General features: G+C 31.5%; 2 protein-coding genes across 7 annotated transcripts in view; both read left to right on the top strand.

Annotated features, from left to right (window-relative positions):
- LOC139486786 (ragulator complex protein LAMTOR1-like) overlaps positions 1-25,286 on the top strand; it is a 513,831-nt gene that overhangs the window by 42,520 nt on the left and 446,025 nt on the right. The gene's annotated exons all lie outside the window — the stretch shown is intronic.
- Positions 2,072-25,286, top strand: part of LOC139485465 (cyclic nucleotide-binding domain-containing protein 2-like) — a 34,270-nt gene continuing 11,055 nt past the window's right edge. Inside the window, exons 1-2 of one of the 5 annotated variants that reach the window (XM_071269977.1) lie at positions 2,072-2,370; positions 3,235-3,343. In XM_071269977.1, the coding sequence (XP_071126078.1) occupies positions 2,192-2,370; positions 3,235-3,343 (288 nt within the window). In that variant the 5' untranslated portion in view covers positions 2,072-2,191. Of the gene's footprint in view, positions 2,371-3,234; positions 3,344-4,632; positions 5,319-15,311; positions 15,827-19,478; positions 19,668-24,039; positions 24,835-25,286 lie in introns of those variants that run through there. The other 4 variants (XM_071269978.1, XM_071269976.1, XM_071269979.1 and 1 more) reach the window with 4 other exon arrangements.

The following is a 25,286-nucleotide window of genomic DNA, read 5'->3' on the forward strand; positions in this document are numbered from 1 at the left end:
ATGTCTTACCAGAGTATGCTTGTGACATATACAATATATACGGGGTGAGTCAATTCCATATGCGTTGAGAGCAAACAACAAAATATAATGCAGATATGTGATCTGTCCCAATATGTAGCCAATGTAAAAAAAACAAACACACAGAATATGCACAGTAAAACTAAGTGTAAAAGAAGTCCGAGTCCGATGTCTTAATAGGTTAAAAAAAGAAACTAAACAAAATGACAATGATACTTAAATTAACAAAGGACTACTAGCAGTTACTGACATGCTAGCTCCAGACATCAATTACACTGATTGAAAGATTATGTCTTCATCATATGAATATCAAGCACAATCCATCCCGTTAGGAGTTTAGTATCATACCATCATAAAATATATGAGAAGATCATAACCCGTATCATGCCAACAACTGGTTTTAGAATACTGTATGTGCAGCCCTGTAGCTGTCGTTTGGTGCATTGTATCATAGAAGTAAAATGAAAGTCAATATAATACGTCCATCGTTGTATCGGTCGGTAAATATATCATAAACGTATAATTCGTCGCATATTTCTTATCCCAGGTATAGATTACCTTAGCCGTATTTGGCACAACTTTTTGGAAATTTGGATCCTCAACGCTCTTCAACTTTGTACTTGTTTGGCTTTATAATTATTTTGATATGAGCGTCACTGATGAGTCTTATGTAGACTAAACGCGCGTCTGGCGTACTAAATTTTAATCCTGGTACTTTTGATAACTATTTATTCATATCAAGATCTACTAAAGCATAACCGTTAATGCAAACAGTTAATTAATCTCAATCAGAAAGTAGTGCCAAACTTATAATAGCCAAAGACCTAGTTCATATTACAGATCAATTAACGAACAACAAGTATAAAATACAGCAACCAACCACGTTAGTTTTAGTACCAAAACTGCAATACTGTTTGTTTTTCACTTTGCACTTAATATACTATTTTCTATGTGTGTAACTAGTGAGGCAAGCAAAGCAGTGTAGTCATCCACGTGTTTTTGTTCTATGTACTTATATGCAGCTGATGAGTTCAGGCTTTTATAGGTCGTTTTGATGTTGTACTGTTTCACAACTGTCACAGGTTAGGGGATGGTTGGATGATATGTATGTATGTGACTGTCCGAAGTCATGAGCCTGTAATTCAGTGGTTGTCGTTTGTTGCTGTGTTACATAGTTGTTTTTCGTTCATTTCTTTTGAACATTAATTAGGACGTTCGTTTTCTCGTTTGAATCGTTTGACATTTGTAATTTCGGTGACCTATATCTGTAAATTTTTGTGTCATTTGGTTTCATGTGGAGAGTTGTCTCATTGACAATCATACCACAGCTTCTTTTGAATATTGAGTAAGTGGTATAAAAATCAAACATTGAGTATTATGTGAAAATAAAAATGATTTAATCCGAATCCTGTACTCAAGCACCTATTCAATCAACGAAAGTACTGACTTACAGGTTACTGACAGACAGGCACGTTAATAATGCGGCGGAGTTAAACATGTTACTGAAGTAAAAGAAGCTGCGTGTAACGTAATATTATAAACCGTCAACTTTCAAAGCACCTATCTTCGTTTAACATCACTGTATGGGTCATTTGAATCAACCTTGTGTTTGAAAAAAGTACTAGGTGATTACAAAAATAAATATCCAAAGTTTATTAATTGGGTCAAAACTGCGGAATCAACACACAAAAATTAATACAGAAAATTTGTGAATATTTACCAAGATGTAAATAAACACAGCAAATGTATGTACTTAAAAAGTTTTCTGATTGAGTTTCATTGAGTGCATGTTTCCCCTATCACAAAACAATGTTATATGTACAATGCATGCTTTATTTTATTCAAAATGTTTAAATATAAATCACGCAAACCTTTCGTATATCATTACCAACAATTTATGAAAATATTATTTCTATCACTATACTATTTTAAATGAATGAATGGATCACAATAAAGATGCAATTGTGTGTCGAATTATTTTTCAATGTTCTGTAATTAAAACATATTTAAAAACGCAATCCATATACAATGGTTCAATATATTTTGATTATTCAAAAGACACAACACAGTGACCTAAAGTTGATTACTTCTCTGAGTCATTTGGATAGTTGTTTCATTCGCAATCACTCCACATCTCCTTATTTGTATCTGTATCTAAAAAAATACATGTAGAATGGAACTAAACTCTACAGGAAACTTCAAGCGGATTATAAAAGAATCTGGATATCATTCTAGACTCCGATTGTCATTGTGTATTTTTGAAAATGTGCCACCTAGACTAGAAAAATGTCGGACCGATACAAACTTCCTACCAAAAATAAGTAGAGAGAACACCAGGACTCCAAGAAGAAGGTAAATGAATTATCCCATATTTCTATTAAAGCACATTACAATTCAATTTACCAATATTTAGTTGGTTTTTGTTTGTTTGTTCGTGTTTGTTTTTAGTTTTAAAAGACATTTTATTGTTTTTTTCCCTCATGACAATAGTGAATAAAGTGATATATAATTGTGCCTTGGATAAAAGGAATAATTTGTACAAGAATGACAATGTTGATTACTCAAGTGTGTGGTATTCCTTTCCAATGAATCTACATGAATGTATCAAGGGTTTTCAAATAGGGAGGGACCCATCATCAACTGATTAGGAATAGCAAAAAAGGAACATAGACAAAATATTTCCGTCTGCAAATTTGAGGGTGGAGTCGGGCCATCCTTGGCTCTGGATCTGCCCTAATGTTTTGCTACATTTATAAAGATATGATTGAGCGCTGATTGGACCCACCTTCAAAATAGGTATGAGAATCCAAACGGTGACCTCACATATTGCCAGCGGTGAACAAAATTGCACTAATACTTTTTGGAAAATAAATAAACAAATGAAGTGGGTTTTTTTTATACATTTTTGTCACATGTTTTGTGTAAATGATAACATTAATGAAATGGTTTACCATTCTAGTTTCGATAGATTTTATATATGCTGATGTGGATTGTAGTGCTTTAAGTTGCAGGACGCCATTATATGGATTTGTCAAGGCTATTGATAATTACTAAATTTATAATTTTAAGCATTTTGCGAATGGTCTATCCTCTTAAAAGACTAACCGGAAACAATTGGTGATACGACAAATCTTTTTATTGAAATTTTCTGTTAATTTGTAGTTCATCGTTGAATATCAATATGTTAGAGTCATGTATATATACGTTTATTTTCAGAAGGAAATCAGAAAATGATTTACGAAGATCTAAAAGTTACAAAACCAGATCGAGATTCCTTACAACATTGTTTCCGGAAGAAAACGTTAATGAGGTGCCAGCTATGCAGGTACTTGTAAAATCCTACAAATCTATTTTACTATTATACTCTGCCATCATTTAAATAGACGACTCGATTCATCATTTAATTTTTTTTTCAGAGTGTGTAGAATGTTTCCTTCATAATCAATATGAACCTTGCTAACGACATTATAAGAACCCGCCGTTTATACTCATCCCAATTCAAGCATATTTTTTTTTCATTGTATATTTGTAATCATAGAAATTTTCATCGATCTCCTATTTTCTTTAGATAATTCTTTCGATGTGAGCCTAAAGACGTGGTCAATATTTTTTTGGCATCATTGAAACCCCTTAGGCGATCCCTAGATGGCCTCTGGTTTTCTGTCTCATTGAAGTTTACGCTACATTTTAATTTATTCATATTCGATTTTAGAACACAGAGAATAATATATAACTAAAACTTTCATACATGGTAAACACACAGCAATAATGAGAACGGATGTACATGTCATGTATAATTTTATCATGAATTATAAATTAAGCAATGCAAAATGATATCTATAAATGATGATATTATATCTTGATGTGACAGTAAATTGAAGTTTTATGTCTTCAGGGATTAATTCATATTACACTTACAAAATATGCACTATACATTATGTTATAAGTTGAATCTAATGATGTTCAACTAATTTTACTCTGAAAAAATATGATAAATATGAGGCTACTAGAAAGCAACCAATAACGTCACTAATATCAAATATACATCTCGTGGTCAACATGTAAGATCTTTAACAATACATAAATGTCTAAACAATAAATGTCATGAAGTTTTGAAACTTTGACATAAATACAGGAAAACATTGATGCCTATATGAAAAAATAAAACAAACAATATTTTCTTCTACGAATGACATGCATGACATCATCGGGATTCGCACGGTCAGGTGAAGGCTTACCAATTAAATACATAACAGAAATTGAAGCCAAATAGGTCAAAATGGAAAATTTTACCTTTAAAACTTGTCATTTGTTTATTGAAAATTGCATTGGGTTCTTATGTAAATGTAATTATCTTTCGTGAGTTAAAAAAAGGAAGAAAGAAAATAAAGAATAGGGAAGACAAAAGTCAAGAAGGATTGGCAAGCTATTTAATTAATAAGTCAACTCATAAAGGTAGTTCTTGTTAGAATAAACTTCAAATAACTGAATGAAATATCGATGATTTATTATTAGTAGTTTATTAATATAAACAAGAAGTTACTATATTATTGTTTTATCACCAATAAACTGTAAGGAAAACCATACAATTATATTTTATTGCATGTTTTATAGATTGAATATATTGCCTAAGCACAAGGTACACTACAACTTAACAACCTAACCAGATATTGTCGTAATATTACAAACTATAGATTTGACTTTACAATAAGTCAATTACGGTTAATCAATCTCCCCATCTGATGTTTTAATTGACAAAATTGATTAAATCTATAAAAATAAATAGACGGATGCATATCTAAAAGACAGTCTTTTTGAAGTTAACGTAATAGAATTGAAACCGGTGCTACTGAATCTTTCAATATTTATCTTATGCACGCATATATACATAGGCCAGGTAATATCGGTCATGTTTTAATTTTAAGTTCTTCGTTGTTCCATGGTTTCAAGTCTCGCACGTTAATTCATAAGAACGTAAAAGGACTCGAACTCCCCCGGCAGTCCAAGCTCCGATCCGCATAAAGGAAAATAGTTCAAGGAACGGAAACGATCACTGTACGGACTATCATTTTGGGGTTCGATTTCAATGCAGGAAAATGAATAAAAAGTTCATCCGGAGTAAAACGTCTTCCTACATTAAGTATGCGGACAATTTAGAAAAACTTAAAAGCCGACGAAATATCTACACTTCACATAGATCTACGTCTTATGGATTGGGTAGGAAGAGAAATAGTGGACGTCTATTATCAATTCGTTCTGAGGGTGATGTTGAAAAAGAAAAGGCGGGAGTTCTCTTTGAGGTAATATTTTAATTACAAATTTCATTGGTTTGACATTTTGAATGCTGGTATGTGTATGATTGGTGTATATGAACCTTGATTTTCGTTTTCAGTGTTTATACCTTTGATTGAGTGTTTTGTTTAATTGATTATTCAGTGTTTATAACGTCCAGTGGAAAATATGTCTTGCATAAACGACAAGAACAGAACAGTAGGTATTTTATTTTGTACATCAATTAATACAATTGGGAATGGAAATTGGGAATTTTCAAAGAGAAACAACCCGACCAATGAGCAGAAAACCACCGAAGGCCACAAATGGCTCTTCAATACAATGAAAGAATCCCGCACCCGCGGGAGGCGTGCTTCAGCTGGCCCTTAAACAATAATATGTATCAGTTGGGTGACAATGGACGTCATTCTAAACTCTGAAATATATAAAATAAACTAGAATTAAAATTTATAAAAGACCAACAAAGACCAGGGGCTCCTGACTTGGGACGGGTTAAACATATTTTGGAGATCTCAACCCTCCCCTATATCTCTACTCAATGTAGAAAATAAAAAAAAAACACAGCAATACGCACAGTAAAACTCACTTTAAAAGAAGTTCGAATCCGATGTCAGAATATGTAACAAAAGAAACTAAACAAAATGAATATGATTCATATATTAGCAAAGGACTACTAGCAGTTACTGAAATGTTAGCTCCAGACCACCATCAACTGATTGAAAGATTTTATCTTCATCATATGAATATCAAGTACAATTCCCCCGTTAGGGGTTAAGTATCATATCAACATAAAATATATGATAAGAACATAACCCGTAACATGCTATCAGCCTTTTATATAAAAAAAAAATTCAATGTACGGTATAGTTTCCCACTTAACTTTTTGTAATAATATAGAACTTTGTTTTAGTAATCTCATTTTATTTTCCGTAAACTAAATATTTATTAGTTTATTCCAAATACGTTTTCAAAACAGGCAATCGATTTTCCGCATTTATGGTATGACAAAATTGTGGTCACAGCTTTTCCAGACGATTGACGGTTATATAATTTAATAGTAGCTAATGCATTTTCCATGTTGTAATGATTTTAAGTTGCATAAAACAAATGTTGGACTTAATAGATTCTAACAAATAAGTGGTCATTATTATTTTCGTGACAGGCAGACAGATTAACCAGCAGGTATTATAGTATATAGATACATTGTTATAAAACAAAACAATCCGTTAAAGTCTTGGCTACAAGATTTTTATTATAACAAATTTTGAGGAAAAAAAGATTTAGAAAAACAGATAAGGTTGCGTGCTAATGCAAATTTTACTGAAGCAATCCCATGCGATATATAGAGTATTTATATAGGATGTTACATCATGCATGCAAAATTACCATACTATACCTGCACTAATCTGATTAAAGTTCAGATATATCGGAACTCGCGTGGTCTCATAAGTGCATCACGAAATCCGAAATCTATATGCTTATCATAATTAATGGAAATCCTACAATAATACCTCATTCAAAGCAACAGTGTACAGGCTAGCATGCTCATTAAAGTAAACTGTAATCCCCAAATGACTTAGTATTCCATATTGCATGTAAGTTACCACTACTCAAGCCGAAAAATCCTACAACTGTTCACTAAATATAATCTTATAGTTCTGTGAGAAACAGACAAAAAGACATCTAAATATTGAGTTAAATCTTCCTAAATAACGAGAGGCTACGACTGATCATATACTAAACATGTATATTACATTTCTACTTTAATTCACCTTATCGTAAGAAATTAGTATGGTTACAATTTCTTACAAAATCATTTTCCCGTATAGATTATTTATGTTCTTCGAGATAATTTAATTATTTGAATAACCATCATTCGAGCGCCACTGATGAGTCTTTTGTAATCGAAACGCGCGTCTGTCGTAAATTATATACAAAATATAATCCTAGTATCTATGATGAGTTTATTCATAATTGTCAGTTTAGATTTTTATTGGCATCATAACTATAAAATTAAACAATTTCAATTTATTAAAATATGGCATTTTTTCGCAAAAATATAGACATAAACATCAACGACGGTTCTAGGTTCTGCATGGTTTCGCCTAGCTTATTGGTTCCTTACGCTATTAAGATTTATTGTTTTTAAGAACCATCTCTTCGACAGATATGATGTGAAACTTTCAACCAAGTCATCCTTTACACTAGATGTAGAAGTATTCCAAGTTTCAAGCTTTTCCCCTCCCCCTCTACCCACACCCACCAAGTGGATATAATTTTATCTGGCAACGAAATAAGCAATCATTACTTTAGATTCCTGATAATTTTATTATATATTACAACCGAAAATAGCTATGCACTATATTAGAACTTAGTCAAACTCTATCTGAATGTGTACCTATCTCACTTAGTACAACATAATTGTGCAAGATGTCATAGACTGTATCGACCTAACCAATGGACCGGGGGGGGGGGGGGTACTAAAAGGCACATATTTGATTTTAAACATTATCCATGTCGATAGACAGTTTTAAACTTTTAATATAACGGAATATTATTATAAAACTGATGGAGTGTGGTCTTGTTGGCATTAATAACACATATTATTACTTTCATATTAACAGATATATCCACACGTACGTTACAATTCTTTATATTTCCTTTTTTTACCCCTGAAAAATTCCGATGATCAGGAATTTAAAACAGTATACATAAGACGTAACGAACTGGATGATTAGTTAAGTGTAAAATAAAAGAGATGTGGTATGATTGCCATTCCGACAACTATCCACCAATGTTCAAATGAAATGAATGTAAGCAATTTTAGGCAACTGTACTCATTTGCACAATGCACTAATAAGTTAATGCGTGTCTCTAGTACGTTCAATTGCATGATATGACTTCTCATAGAATATGTAAAATGACGGATTTCAAAGTTCTTAAAAAGACGACAGATTGAAATAGAAAGCCGCAGTGAACTAAAAAGAAACGTAGCTAGAACTGAAAAAGAAAATTATCAAATATTTAAACGCAGGAAAATCTTTCAGCAAGAAAAAACAGGCATGATTCAGTCAAAATTGTTTTATTCGCTCTTCTACGATAGTCTACTGATTTTAAATAGTTCTGGATTCTTACATATACTGCCCATTTCAATTCGTCGCTACTTAGATTGCATAACATTTTATAAGTGATGTTCTTCTCATTAGTGCTAGTATCACATCAACATGTTGGTTGCCTTAGCAAGCTTTCCATGGTAACTTTTGACCAAAATGCTTTCTAAAAAGAGGTTTTTTTTCTTTGTTTCAAATCATGGTGTAGGAAACAAGATTATGTATTTTTCTGTTCAATTGCTAACATATATAGTTTAAAAAGTCAAAACCAAATAAACATGACATATTCATGTTTCGAATAAATGTCAGAATAAATGTCGGAATAAGGGACGACATCAAAAGATCAATGTAAGATAAAAAAAACTTAATTCAAATAGTTTGGGGGTGGGGAGGTTGAACGGCTGCAAGATTTGGTTATCCGACATTGATTTTTACATATATCCATATGGGTCAATCAATTTTTCCCAAATTAAGTTAAGAGGGGGGGTGGGGGGGTCAGTGAAAATACTATGTGAATTAAGTTTTTTATCCTTCATTGAACTTTTGATGTCGGAATAAATTAGCCAAAAATCGCATTTGATACGTATAAACATACGATGTTAGTTTGAGTATTTAAGCTATCAACTATTTCAATGCGATCACTCGGAAATACAATTTGAAACATTACTAGTAATTTTCAAAATAACCTCACTGCTTAACAACATGACTGATATTCCGATAAGTAGGTGCAGCTTCGTTTTATTTTGAATAAATGATTATCTAGGTATCATTTTGGACATGAAGGAAAAGGAATTTTCATTTTTATGAGTATTCTAAGATTGTCTTTCTGAATATAAAGCCGCATCAATATTCAGTTCTTGTTTTTTCTTTCTTTATGTATTTAAGACTATGATTACTAGCTGGTATCATTTGTTCTAGTAAAATGAATGTGTTGTCGTTGTTATATAGCGTTTGTTTGACATTCCTGGTAAATAAACTGTGTGGCGAAAGTATGATTGTTTTTAATTTTCATACGTCGTACTGTATTGATATCGTTGTTACTAAAGTGACAGATCATAGCGTAGCTCTAGACGTGCTAGATGTACGTAAACAAACATCATTGAATGTGTACTTCTAGCTAATATGTCAAAAATTACATTTAGTAAAATTGAGAATGGAAATGGGGAATGTGTCAAAGAGACAACAACCCGACCAAATAAAAAACAACAGCAGAGGCCGGGTCACCAACAGGTCTTCAATGTAGCGAGAAATTCCCGCACCCGGAGGCGTCCCTCAGCTGGCCCCTAAACAAATATATACTAGTCCAGTGATAATGAACGCCATACTAATTTCCTATATGATCCTGAAAGTGACCATTTAAAAATGTATATGTCTTTGAGCAACCTACTCAACTATGATCTAACCTTTTTACGTCATGTTTAAAAAAAATTATTTTTATCATTGGGTATAATTTTGTCTGACTTCCTTTTGTATAAATATGGAGGTACCAAAAAAATCTGTTGTAATGGGAAAAAGCAGAAAATATGATACTGGAACACCATTTTGAAAAACAGAATAGCTTTTTAGTGCCTCTTTAATGACACCAATATCTAAATGTAGCAATGACATTTATATTGGATATTGACACAATGATAGTAATTACTGATTCTAAAGTAGTCGTTTTCTGTTGAATTATCTTAATGAAATAAACGAAGTATTGGCTTAACCAAAATGAAGATAAACAAACGGCAAATAAATAATTACGATCATAATAAAAGTTATAAAGCGTATTACCTTTGATTGTAGAGAATAGCTCGGTACAAAATAGAAATTATTGGGTATGTGAAGTGTAAAATTACATATGGGGAGCGGGGGGCATACACATGAGGTGCGGATTGATCAACACAAATAAATAATTAATTTAATAACTAATTTAGTTTTAAACAAGTTTCAGGTCCTATTTGTCATTATTATAATGAAAGTGAGGTACTAGAAGTTTCCCTTAACAACAATAGAAAGACACTCAGTATGGTGTTGAGCTTTAGTAGAATTTAAAAAAATCATGACGTATGTTTTCTAACCCTATTTGATACTATTCATATTTAGATACTTTTATACGATAGGGTATTAATTTGACCATCTTTTTTCTTTGCCATTACCTATAAAATATTGTTTCATATCCATGATTGTTGTACAATATATCGACATAGGTCCCTCTTTAAACCTAAAACACACACACACGTTATTATACTGTTCCTTTGGTTAATATTCTTTTATACTTTTATAATATACAAATCCCAAATGCCTGTTAATCTTGTCTGTAAGTCTGTCTAACTAAGAAACAAAAACATGTTCAATCTTTTGAAAATAATTACTTTCATATGGGTTTGAAAATTCTTTACGATTTTACCAGATTAGGTTTACATAATACGATACATACATTATCTTGCTTATATAATCAAACAAATATTGGAATTTAAAAAGTTGAAGTGTTATACTGTCCAACTAGTATCACTTATATACCTTAACTTGTATTTTTGTGTGTACATGTCCCATTGACACATGCAATCCATCTCCGTAGAGCAGAAAAGGAGGGGTATTGTCCATATCTAGTTTAGACTAGTAAAACGGGATGTATAGTTTGCCATTGCTATACAACTTTTATTTCTCATCACTGGTATATTATTGTCATTTTGTTTATTTTCTTTGGTTACATCTTCTGACATCAGACTCGGACTTCTCTTGAACTGAATTTTAATGTGCATATTGTTATGCGTTTACTTTTCTACATTGGCTAGAGGTATAGGGGGAGGGTTGAGATCTCACAAACATGTTTAACTCCGCTGCATTTTTGCGCCTGTCCCAAGTCAGGAGCCTCTGGCCTTTGTTAGTCTTGTATTATTTTAATTTTAGTTTCTTGTGTACAATTTGGAAATTAGTATGGCGTTCATTATCACTGAACTAGTATATATTTGTTTAGGGGCCAGCTGAAGGACGCCTCCGGGTGCGGGAATTTCTCGCTACATTGAAGACCTGTTGGTGACCTTCTGCTGTTGTTTTTTTCTATGGTCGGGTTGTTGTCTCTTTGGCACATTCCCCATTTCCATTCTCAATTTTATATAAAATATGTGGCGAAAGTATATTTTTTTACATTTTTATACGTTCGTACTGTTTTGCTGTAGATGGTTCTCAAGTTCCAGATTTTAGCGGAAGTTTATTTTACGCAAACAAACATCATCGTGTGGTTCTTGCTTATGTATCAAAAATTACATTGTGATCCAAAGGTCCTACAGTTGGCATTTAAACAAATAATTTGCCCACTATTCAATTCATGAAAACGTTATGATCTAACCTTTTTCGGTCATTTTTTTTTTAAATTTTTCATGAATTTAATTATTAGATTATTGTTATGTCTGACTTTCAATTTGTATAAATGTTTATATGTACCAAAACAATCTTTTAGTATGAATAAGAAAAAAACGGGAAATTTATACTGAGACTCCATTTTGAACAACATAATAACTTTTCCGTGACCTTTTTCATAACACTCATATCTAATAAGCAATTACAAATATATTGGTTATCAACATAATAAAAGTAATTACTGATTATGAAGCAGTCGTTTTCTGGTAAATTATCTTCAATAAAATAAACGCAGTGTTTGTTTAAACCAAATTGAGATAAACAAACGGCAAATAAATAATTAAGATAAAAAATTGATGAAGCATATTACATTTGAATGTTAAGAATAGCTAGGCACAAAGCAGAAACAATTTGTTATGTGAGAGAAAACATTCGCATTTGGGGAATAGTTGAAGTTAAATGCGATGCGGATTGGTCAACACAAACAAAAATTATATAAGAGGTATTATCTTTCAGAACTTCTAAAATAATTCAGTTTTGACCGGTGTCAGATTCAATTTGTCAGAAATATAAGACAAAGTGAGGTACTAGAATTTTCCTTAACAACAGTAGAAAGAAAATCAGTATCTGAGCAATATGAATTTTATTTGTCTGTTAGATTTTGAGCCTTGAAAGTAGAATTAAAAAATTTACCATGACGTGTGTTTTCTGATCCTACTTAATTCTATTTCCAATTAGATACTTTCATACGATGAAATATTAATTTGATCATTTTGATTCATTGCCATTACTTAAAGATTGTTTTATATCCATGAACGTTGTAAAATAGATCGATATAGGTTCCCTTAAAACATAAAACACACACACACACACACGCTGATATATTCCTTTGGTTAATATTCTTTTTATTCTTTTATGATATATACATATCTTTTAATCTTGCTTGTTTATCTGGCAGACACAAAGCAAAAATATTTTTCATCTTTTAAGAATGCTTATTTTCATAAGGGGTTGTAAATTTTTAATAATGTGGAAATAAGATTGTATTGAGGCAGTTATTTGATTCGTCTACAATTACATAATGTCTTCGTTTTCAATTACGCAGATTATCTTGCTTATATAATCAACCAAACATTGGAAATTTAAAAGTTCTAGTGTTGTATACTGTCTCAATATCATCTGTTATCTGTCGAAGGTTTTATTATTGCGCATACCGTCAGTTAAATTTTGAGTGAGTCTCATTGAAACATGCAATCCATCTCCGTTTATTTATACGTTCCTTTAATTTTGTTATGAACTCGTTTTGGATATAAAATATCGTCTATAGAGAAGTGTAGGCACAGATTGCAACTATTACAATGCATGTTGGCATGTCCGGTGCAGATATTGCAGTTGGATTGACATGGCGAAAATGCAACAAACATGTTGGAAATAATCTTACATAACATTTATTTAATCATGTGCAAACAACCTGACAGTTCTATACAGAAATGGTTAAATAGAGGAAGCAGTCTAATTGTTAAATTGGTCATATAAAAATATAACAGCGTAAAACTAATGACAATATCGACAAAGTTTTCTTATAAATCTTAATTTTAGTATGCTTAGTTTAATTTTATTCTTAACTGATCGTCGTTTTACCCCTTTTCACACGGTTTTCTTAATAATCAATTCGTTGCTAACTGGCTTTTAAAATTAAGTGATGCAATGGTTACTGCCAACGAAGCAATATATATCTACACTGCGGGTGCATTGGGTATTTATTATTGTTTTTAAGGTCCTGAAGCTCTCTTTGCCCAATTATCTTTCTTCTTTTTTATTTTTATCGTAAACTGAAGTTTTCTTTGTTGTAGTTAATTTCGCTCTTTTTTACACGTCCAAATGTGTTCGTATTTCGTTGTTTGATCGTATTATTTAAAAAAAAGGAACATGTTTCATGTTTCATGTGCACACATTTAGTCATTTCTGATAAACGATATAGTTTTCGTTGGTATAAATTTGTCTTTTTGGGGTCTTGGAGTTATTATATGGTTACATAGTCATCAACTAATATGAGGCAATTGTATCCGAGACCAGTTGCATTATTATAGTGTTGAAATGTCCAATACAAAGCGAGCCATCGCTATTATAATTTGACTCAGTGCATACTTATGAAACAATTTTAAGAACTTTTTGAAAAATCTGAGCTAGCCTACAAAATAAGCAATGTTTATGTTTACATCAGGCGCACTGGTGATTCAATTGATATCGTTTCAAGCATCATATTTTCCATGTATGCAATGAAATGTAAATATGTATATAAATTTCAAATTAGACGTTATGAATTGAATTATCAAGTAAAAATAAATTGATATCAAATTATTGAATGTTCTGTAATAAACATCTTTTCAAATTCAATGAATGCTAAACATATTAAGCGATCTGAAAAACAAACAAGCGTATATGACGAAAAAACTTGAGAGGAAACTATTTAAGGAAAGCGTTTTGAAATATTTTTCATTGCATTAGTTTACATAGAAATATAAACTTTTGTTATCATACATTAAAACTTTGTATAAATTTGCTTGAGACATCTGTTGGGACTATTTTAAGAGGTTGTCTCAATTACAGTATGCACTATTTAATAATAAAAAGTAATGACATAGCCAACATTTGTTCTCAACTTGTTTACTAAAATTACAAAGATGTTTTAGCCTATAATTTATTGTATAAACCATTCCATTTGTATAAAAGCATACAAGATATGCTTTATCATTAAGTGAGAATTCACAATGTAAAATTATCAATTAGCTATAAATGACAATAATAATGTTTAAAAGTGCCATTTATCGATATAATATACGTTTATGTGCATATAAAATGGTAATAAATCGAATTCAAACGGAAAATAAATCACCTTTAACATCAAAAGATTAGTATACCCGTCCGTGAAACGGTAAGTCAGTGTTAAGTAGCCGTAATTAACCCGTTGATACAAACCTGTGTTTACAATAACCCTTGCTGAAATTTAATGTCGATTTATTACGAACCAGATAACATTGGATAAAGGATTGGGATTTATGAAAATAAAATTTCAATTAAAAATTATAAATCTTTAAAGTATACTTTCAATATGTCAAGATTTTGACAATACGCATTTTTGTAAACAATAATAGTGAGATAAAATATGGTTGTGATATTTCGGATGAAATTTAGTGCTTTAGTTCGAGTTATCGTTTTCCGTACATAACTGACATTCACCTCGCCTTTTGTGATAATTTACCACTCTGCTATCTCTCTAGTTAAATAACACAATGGTAATAACAGAATACGCAATAAATTAGATTTCCATAGATACGGAAACGGGACTTCATTAAATTCTTGTCGATTGCAAGTTTTGATTATTAATTTCATTAAAGAGGCAAAGTGATTTTATTGACAGAAATTAATAATTGCAGCATACATCTGGCCATTTAGATTTATCTTAATCAAGATTACCAATGCAAAGCAAATTATTGCTTATTGAATTTTCGTTAAAGGAAAATCATGACTGGATAACAGCAAGATTCTACGACTTACCTGTGAACTGACAATCAAACCATCTCTTTTAAGACTTTGGATAAGACAAATCGAATTATTCCTGTAATTTGACGGATTAAATGTTCTGTAACTGTATACAATTTCATTGTAAGATTGTTCAAGTAAATAATTGATGAGGTATAAACGCACATATAAGAATGAACAGAAATCATCATAAATATGAGACCAGGGAAACCTACTATAACCGTGTGCCACTACGAAAACATGCATCTGTAATGTCTAAACTAGAAGTGGATTCTATCTCACTGAAACCATCGGTGACTGACATAACTTGTAGGGAGGTTAAAAGTGGTCGAAGTATAAAAGGGAACAAAAAGGGAATTTTACCAAGTCTTAAAAGTTCAGGTCTGATTATAAATAGCAGAGATGATCCATATACGTCGAATAGATTAGCAAAATGGAACAGTGTATACAAACGTGTAATGGTGGTTAATAGATTACCAAAACCAACCAAAAGGACAACAAAGAGAATATCATCAGGAAGAGTAAGTCTTTAATTTGATTCTCGTCCTTTTTCGAGTTTTATAGACTGTGGTTTTTCTTGTCGTAGCTTTTTTTTTTGTCGTGGTATTGTCATTTTGTCTTCGCCTTGTGAGTTGGAATATTTGTTTGGTATCTCCCGCATCTCTTCGAATCTGGTATCTACCGTCTCTCTTTGACATCGGTATCTTATTTGTTACTGTTTGTCATGTATTTCCTAGGTAATTATTTCGTTGGCATGGAAATCATTTATATGTTCGGAATCAATGATCAGATTTTCTTTTTAGAACAATGAAAGCATGTATACGGTGTGAGCCAAGATTCCGTGTTGAAGACCATAGGTTTACTTATATAAATTGTGACTTGGATGGAGAGTTGTCTCATTGGCACTCATAGCACATCTTCCCATATCTATGTAGTTAAATCCTTAAATACTCTAACGTACTTTAGTCTTGTCTGTTATATAGTTTTTGCTCCATCTTTCGTTAATTTGTCGATGAGGGAAAACTAAATATGTTTTCAATGATGAAAACGTCGTGGTTGAACGGAGATATTTTGTTGTTATGTGTTCAAAGACAGGATGCAAAAGGACTCTACGAGGCATAAACACGGTAAATCTTCATGATAAAAAATATGACTTTGTATATAGTTTTCAATATACTATCGCAAATTCCCATGATCTTGAAACATTTAGTTTATATTGAGTTTCAAATTTCTTTTCGTTTGTCTATTATTGATGGCCATCGGTAGCTCCCTCGTTGACCTAATCTTTACTAAAACATATGACTATATTTACATATGTTCGGCGGAGTTGTGTGCTGGTGTTCTGTGTTGAAAATTTTGAAAATATATCATATGCATTTTTTGTTACTCCAGTTATTATATATCTTAATAGGATGGTATGATAATAAACCCCAATCAGAGAGTTTGTGCTTGATATATATATGATGAAGACATAATCTTTCAATCAGTTAAATTGAGGTCTAGAGCTGGCATGTCAGTAACTGCTAGTAGACCTTTGTTAATATCATTGTTATTTTGTTTAGTTTCTTTTGTTACCTGTTCTGACATCGGATTATGCCTGTTTTTAAACTAAGTTTTACTGTGCGTTTTGCTGTTGTGTTGTGTTTTTTTTTTTGGTAAATTGGTTAGAGGTATAGGAGAAGGGTTGAGATCTCGAAAACATGTTTAACCCCATCGCATTTTTTAACGCATGTTCCATGTCAGGCGCCACTGGCCTTTGTTAGTCATTTGTGCTTATAAAATTTAGTTCATTTATATATTTCGGAGTTTAGTATGACGTCCATTATCACTGAACTAGTACACATTTTTGTTAAGGGGCCAGTGAATTAATTCATTATAATCTTGAAAAATCAGCAAAAATTCAATGCAAAACGAACGCTCAGATACCTGTTCATATAATAGACAATGTTTGGTCTACTTTTGTTTCTTTTCTTCACAAAAGAAGGAATAAAAAAGTGACATTATAAAATATGTGGGTATGGGTGTTATTTATACGACGTTACCAGAAAACATGCAAATAACATCTAAATTCGTTACTTTACATCAATTCTTGTAGGAGATAAAGAATTTTTGCTCTAAATAACTTTTTGAGATTTTTTTATCATGAATTGGCATGCAACGATGTACTAAAAATTATGTAAACGTGCATGATACATGCAGTCTACATCCTTAGATCTTCCAATCAATTTCCCATGTTATAACTGACGTTAGGTAAGAACATAAAAAGAGTCTATTAAAACTGACATCACTCGTCACCAGCTATCAGTAGATTCAGCGGGAGATACATTATAGGGAGACATCATATAGTCATTATTATCACAATAAATCGAGTCATACCTTACACTACATCTTCCTATGTCTACTTTAGAAATGATGCTGAAATTACATGAACACTTATAAGACCCGAAGTATCACATAGACAATAGTGCTCTTAACGTGTTTTTATGTTGTCAAACGTTTTAATTTTTGCATTTCCAAACTTTTTGTCACTAAGTACCTGACGAAACGAGTTATGTGCCTATAACATCATATTATTGGTTTTGTAACTTAAATTAAAAAATTTGAGATAATGTGGTACAATTTCCTATGAACATATGTATAAAATCAATGGAACAATTAAGGAATAAACACGAGTGTGCAAAGAATTTATTTTAACATTCTTAAATATACATTCGTGTGCATAAAACAACAAGCATTAAAAGGACTTTTGACTCAACAGTTATTACTAAAATAAACCGTCAGAAATTGAGTAACTATAAAAAATGAGATGTGGTATGATTGCCAATGAGACAACTGTCCACAAGAGACCAAACTGACACAGACATTAACAACTATAGGTCACCGTACGGCCTTCAACAATGAGCAAAGCCAATATCGCATAGTCAGCTATGAAAGGCCCCGATATGATAATGTAAAACAATTCAAACGAGAAAACTAATGGCCTTATTATATATAAAAAAAATGATCGAAAAACAAATATGTTACACATAAACAAACGACAACCACTGAATTACAGGCTCCTGACTTGGGACAGGCACATACATAAATAATGTGGCGGGGTTAAACATGTTAGCGGGATCCCAGCCCTCAAACATGTTAGCGGGATCCCAACCATCCCCCAAACCTGGGACAGTGGTATAACAGTACAACATAAGAACGAACTATAAATATCAGTTGAAAAAGGCTTAACTGATCAGATGGACAAAAATACAAGTGGACGTGGCCGGGTACTTGTTCATCCCGACAACAAAAAGACAATAGGAACAGATCTGAGAGTAATCGCAGTTATCTGACAGCTAGTTTTTTTTTACGCTGAAAAAGGGAGTGGGGCTGTTGTAAGTGTCAGTGATAAGGGTTAATCAAAATACATGGAGGGAAAGTAAACGATTAATTTGTTCTTTTGCTAAAATAACTGCATCCCCTTGTTTTATATTCACAAGATAGATAAGCATATAAATACAAAAGTGTCTGGTAAGTTCGGCGTGATATATTCGAGATAGGAACTCAGAAAAAAGTGCTATATAGCTTCTAACATGCTGCCTTTTTTGGTCCTCAATGGATTTCTTGATTCAAGTTACAATGGTTTTCCTTTTTCGCTACGTGGTATAAAAACTTGGATAACTTTGAAGACCTTATGTTGAGATTTTATTACTTTCGAAGCAAACTTTTCATACAGACTAGATTATTTTAACTGGATATCGAAAGCAAGTAAATGTTCACGAAATCATTTGATAGTGACATGAACAACAATGTCATTTTAATCCATGATTACCTTTGTTTATTAAATAAACCTGCCTTGTAGTGCAATTGTATAAGTTATAGCACGACCAGGGATTATCCTAGTATCAACATTTTAATCAAAAATTCAAAATATTAATATTCAAATTAAATGTTCTTTTTAGAAATTTTTAGAATGACACACAAAGAGGTTTACCTCTCTTTGATCTCATTAAACAAACAAATGTCACATTGTTGTCAAGTTATGTATCTTTAATAAGGATGTGTGACATTTATTTATCAAACTTGCAATACACAATAACCCATCGACGTGAGTGACAGGGTTGTACCACGTATACGGCCTTTTGTTCAATGTATCATCGCGTCGAACAATTGATTTGAAAAGGATTAGAGGGTTATATCATTACTCATCAATTCAAATGGAAACATTTAATGATAAATTGATAAATTTACACTTTTCTGAATATCTTGATTATTTATAAAATGAAGGTGATACCATTGAAAGCTGTATTCGATGCCTTTGTTATTCCCTCACATAATTACAAAATGGATGCTGAATTGGAAAGTTCTGGTCATAATTGGGAGGTACGCATTTGTTATTTTACTTTTCTAAAGCGTAAATAGATAACTTTAATCGCGATATTCAATATAAACTTATAAAATATGAATCGTTCTTAGTGTAATTTTCATTTTGCAAATCAAATCATTGTATCAAAACTGAACGTATGATATCCCTAAGAAATTGCAGACATTTTATTTTGGCTGTTCTGTTAAGAATCGTTTTTGATTCAGAATATTGAGGTACCTTTTGGCAAAGGCAATTTTTCATAGAATAGGATTTTGTCGTATCTTCTATATACTATTTTTTGATAATAATCTCTTCTTTTTTTTCTAAAGTGTCAATTCTGAAATGTTTTTGTGAGATTTTGTATCCGCTTATTGTACAATTGGCAAGAAAACAATTCAGATAGTAAGGTGTCTATTCTAAGTTTACCAATAGCAATACACAAAGAACATTGAGAACAACAAAATTCAATCTCAGATCCTAACTGCAATTCACACACAATATTAACAATCCAGTTTTATACAGAAATTTATATACTTGTGTAAAAGTATGCTGTCGTCTGTTTTTGTATCAGTTCAGTGTTTCTGTTGTTCCGTTTTTCTTCCTATAGTTCAGGTGTTTCCCTCAGTTTACCATTTACTATTGAGCAACGGTATACTTCTATTGCCTTTATATATGATGATTGGCTTTTTTATATAATACTTTTAAGTACCGGTACGTAACATATATCCTAATATGACCACGCTAGCCTTTATGTGATATATTATTAAGGATGATATTTTTGCTTGCTTTATTACATAGATATGCATCATTTTAACGCCTGAATGGTTGGTGTATTTAAAGTGGATTGATTGATAGATTCTTGTTTGTCTTATGTTCAGTAAGAAATATTACAAGCATTATATACAACACAAGTGACATATAGAAATATAGAACTAAGTTTAAATACAAGTTATAATAAGTAAATAATGATTACGCAATTCGAATAAACCATACACACACGAAAGAAATGAAATAATTTCTTATAATGTAATTATGTGATAAGGCAGAATACATTTTTTTGGTCAGATAACTTGGTTGACCGTTATGGAATAACCGTTTCACAAATGATATCGGATATGTTCCTTACGTCGTAACTACAATCCCCTTCCCTTTCATGAATATGACCTACCGAATTAGACTATTTACCGGATTTGTAATCACATAAGCAACACGACGGGTGCCACATGTGGAGCAGGATCTGCTTACCTTTCCGGAACACCTGAGATCACCCCTAGTTTTTGGTGGGGTTCGTGTTGTTTATTCTTTAGTTTTCTATGTTGTGTCGTGTGTACTATTGTTTTTCTGTTTGTCTTTTTCATTTTTAGCCATGGCGTTGTCAGTTTGTTTTAGATTTATGAGTTTGACTGTCCCTTTGATATCTTTCGTCCCTCTTTTATTACATTCGCAATCCTATGTAAACTGCATTCAGATTTGTTAATTTGCATATGCATGCAACACCAAGCAGAAGAATAAACTTGTTTTTATAAACCAACACGGACTTTTATCAAAAAGCAGTATTTCATGTAAAACTGTCGGTGCGTCCTGTTAATCTGGTTTGATTTATACATTTTATTTAATTATCCATGCATTTTATTTGCTTTAATATCGCAATTCGAATTCTCTTATCACAACCACCAACCCAGCATAATATTGACAAAACAGTTTTCCTATAAAGAAAGTGGTTAATTTGCTTTGTATAGAATTATGCGTTTTAATTACATGTGATATCAGTAAGGGTCCAGTGAATCTTATAGAAATTAACTTTTGATGTTATTTCTATTTTTTCGCTTATTGAATTGCTACTTGTTTGTTTTATAAACAAGTCATGATTTAACCAATTATCACAAAATTGGCAAAGAGATGCATTTAAATTCACTTTTTAAAGTCATCAATAATTTTTTCGTTCGATGCTGCAAAATATAACGGTTTCTCCTAGAATTCCATTCATACCGCAGAAAAATTTGTTTTCGTCATCAAATTGTTGATTCATGACGATAAATCTCTCTTGTTCAGCAAGCTGTTAATCATTTTCCTCTTTATCTTTGGTTTCTAGACAAGTGTTTAATATGTAAATCGTTGAAGTACAAATGAACTTATTCCATTTAAAGATTGTGACCAAAAAAGTAAAATCACAAAAATTCTGAACTCCGAGAAAAATTCAAAACGGAAAGTCTTTAATCAAATGGCAAAATCAAAAGCTCAATGATGAGTTGATTTCTAACATATTGAAAATTAATGTCGATAATTTTGACAGGTCTATGTTGGCCTAGTTGGTTAGTATCTTGATTTATATTAATTTTATGGCACCATGATTTTTCATCCATATCTGTATCTCTGATTCAATGCTATGAACGGAGTAGCTCACCACCTTTGTCTCATGTTACATAGATAAGACCATTTTGAATCACGCAGATATAGATCATTGTCTTTCAATGATAAAGCTGTTTGGACCTAATGCCACTGTTATTTATAAAATAATAATTGAGATTTAATAAATGTAATACATATAGAACTTTGAAATAATGATATATGAATTTCTTGGACAGTATTTACCAGATCGTACCATGTAGATTTTGAAAAAAATGTTAAGAAACAGTTCATTTAAAATTTGCATCTGAGGTTGACGGAATATGATTGGAAGTATACATGACTTTAAGTAGATAAGAAAATTCGCTGAATATTAGAACGGAAAAAGAGAATCGATAATGATAAATGATAACAAAGTAGACAAGCTAAGACGCCATATTAGATGTATTGCTAAATATAAAAGTGGTATATGGTACTTCAAGAATATTAAGAAACAACGACAACCATTATAAGACTACTTAAATAGCCAATATACGCGTACTCAATAAAAAGAAAGGAACATAGACAACGATACATCAAATTGACAATACCGTGAATGAAATAGTACCATAGAACGAATACAAAACAATAAAAAGCCCAGATGTAATTGTTATCAGATGGTATATAAGAGTTAAGTCTCGTTTTATTTGTTTGATTTAAAAATATCCTTAACTATGAATACTAAAACTTTGTCAATACATGGAATGTTGATGGTTTAGTAAATACTGTGCAGCAAATTAAATCCTAACTAATATTAGCATTGGTATTTGAGTTTTATTTAATTGAAAAAAAGAAGTGATATGTTACTGAAAATAAGATTAATTCAGAGGCTTAAATTTTTTATTTAATTCTTATTTTTGTAATAAACACTACGATAGCTATAATGTTAGTGTAATGTAAGTATAAGATCACTGGCTATCTTGCATGTTTTTTATTACAATTTTCAGTACATAATGAGTCGCGGATGAAATGCAATTTTTGACTCTATTTTTTCTTATACACACCAAGGCGAAATATTTTTGATTTTGTTGAGTGTGATGAAAACAACGCTAATCGAAGCTTGGGTTATATGATGCAGGTTAGCGGTAAATTCACCAAGTAAGCTGTACCCGAATTTGTGAGCCCCTTATATATATGTCTTTTCACTGAATGTCTCTTTGGCATGTACAGTGAGAGAATTTAATCTAGCAAATGGTTTAACTTTACACTCTAGGTGATGAGATGTTTTGTAGTATGAATTTAGAATGATCACGATTTTAACTAAATTCAAGTAAAGTAAATACAAGTTAAATAAAATAATTATATAGGATGAATCTCAATAGTAGATTAAGAGTAAGATTTACAATTTTTCCTCTTTAAATGTAATTTTTCATATTTTTACAAAGTTGACATCTATGCGGCAGGTGAATAGATTAGTCACCTATAATTTCTAAATTACCGCTATTCAACTTTTCAATTTCATTACCGTAAAGAATTGTTGTAACCATCAAGTATTTACTTTCGTTAATGTCCTTCTTTATGTGAACTTGATCGTTGACAAACAATATATTTATCGTTTATTGAATATCAACACCTTCGTAATATATTGAATAAAATCTTTGTACATAATTCGAATTACCTCGATAGCTTTAGAGTTTAAAAAGAACACAAAATTTACCTATATGAAGACAGATTGTCATCTTTGTGGCCATGAATCAATTGAATTACTTACATTTCTGTACCACAGTGCTCTGATTATAACTGTTGAAAACTGTGATTTTTCATACAAATTGATCATAAAACAACAATAAAGGTAATTATATATTTTCCAACATAGGGTCAAATTGAATAAAGATTTTTTTTATATTAGATCAATAAAAATTCAAGTGATTTACTGAATTTCAACTGGTGTTAAATCAATTTCTACAACCTTTTAACAAATAAGAAAACTCATAATAATAAAATCTAATTACAGCCTTTTCTTTAAATTTAAATTTAAATTCAATTCCAGTTTCTGTTGATTTCACAGTGTAAACAAATTCAAATAACCTCGTCGTGATAAATATTGATAGTTGTTATTCTATATAATGGACGATGTTGTCCTTTGTGCTGTCTTAGTATTGACGGATCAGCCAAAGTAGGCATTGTTCATTTACAGCTAAGTAGTCCAGCTGATTATTCCCATAAACCTTAGAATATACGGAATAAAGAGAAATCGCTTCGACTTTAAATGTATATCATGTATATATTCAAGTTATTATCATGGATGTTACTGAATAGTGCGATATGATGTTACACCAAAAAAGATTTAATAACTACTGTTTAAAAACGTGAAATCTTTTCTGACGGAAGTTCTGTATAGTCTTATATCGTGATATTGCAATGAAGTTTGAAGAACTAAGTACTTTGAGAACATCTTTTCTGCCAATTCGAAAACAATTGCCACTAGGACCTATAAACTCGGGTTCATCAAAACTTAAGGAGAATTGCAATACTATCTGCAACAATGTGCGAATGGTACGGTTTAGAAGCGATGGAATGTTATTTCCTAAACCAATAGTGTTTCACAATTTGTCGTCTTTCTTACCGGACATAAAACTACAATATCATGAATCGTCGCATATGTCTTTGTTTGAACAATATAGACAAAGTGGAATTATAGCATTGCTTATCAACGGTGAAATTGTTATTCGGAAACGAAGACATTGGAAAACAAAGCTTAAAGCGTCTAAATATTTCTATGACTCAATTAATAGGAGGATTTCAACCCCAGAGACGTTAATTGATGAAACCGAAACCACTCCTATAATTGTCATTCAGGTAGGCGGACAATTACCAATGTGATTGACTTTTCATATTTGTCAATGTTATCAATTGCAGCATTTAACAATCAAGATGCATATGATCAGAAAAAAACCCTTTATAGATGTATGTACGCAATAAAAAAAATAGAGCTAACTTAACCCAATATCATTGAAGCAACTGAGTTTTTCTACCAAATGATAAGTGTATTATACAATTTCTTTAACTTTGAATTAAAAAGGATAACCAAACACTTCATAATTAGGTTAAAAAGATGAATATAGTAGCACATTTACTGCAGAATGTGTGATTTAGATACAGTTAAAAAAAATTATCATGATTTGGTTGTTTGAGTATCTATGGAACAAATAAGTTTTATTTGTTTAAGCTACAGCCCCATCATGCGTATCTCGTTTATTGTAGTCAGCATTTTATGCACCACCTACGACAGTAGATGGGCATTATGCTTT

Source organism: Mytilus edulis, chromosome 8 (genome assembly GCF_963676685.1).
Source record: "Mytilus edulis chromosome 8, xbMytEdul2.2, whole genome shotgun sequence".
In the NCBI taxonomy this organism is placed as follows: Eukaryota; Metazoa; Mollusca; class Bivalvia; order Mytilida; family Mytilidae; genus Mytilus; species Mytilus edulis.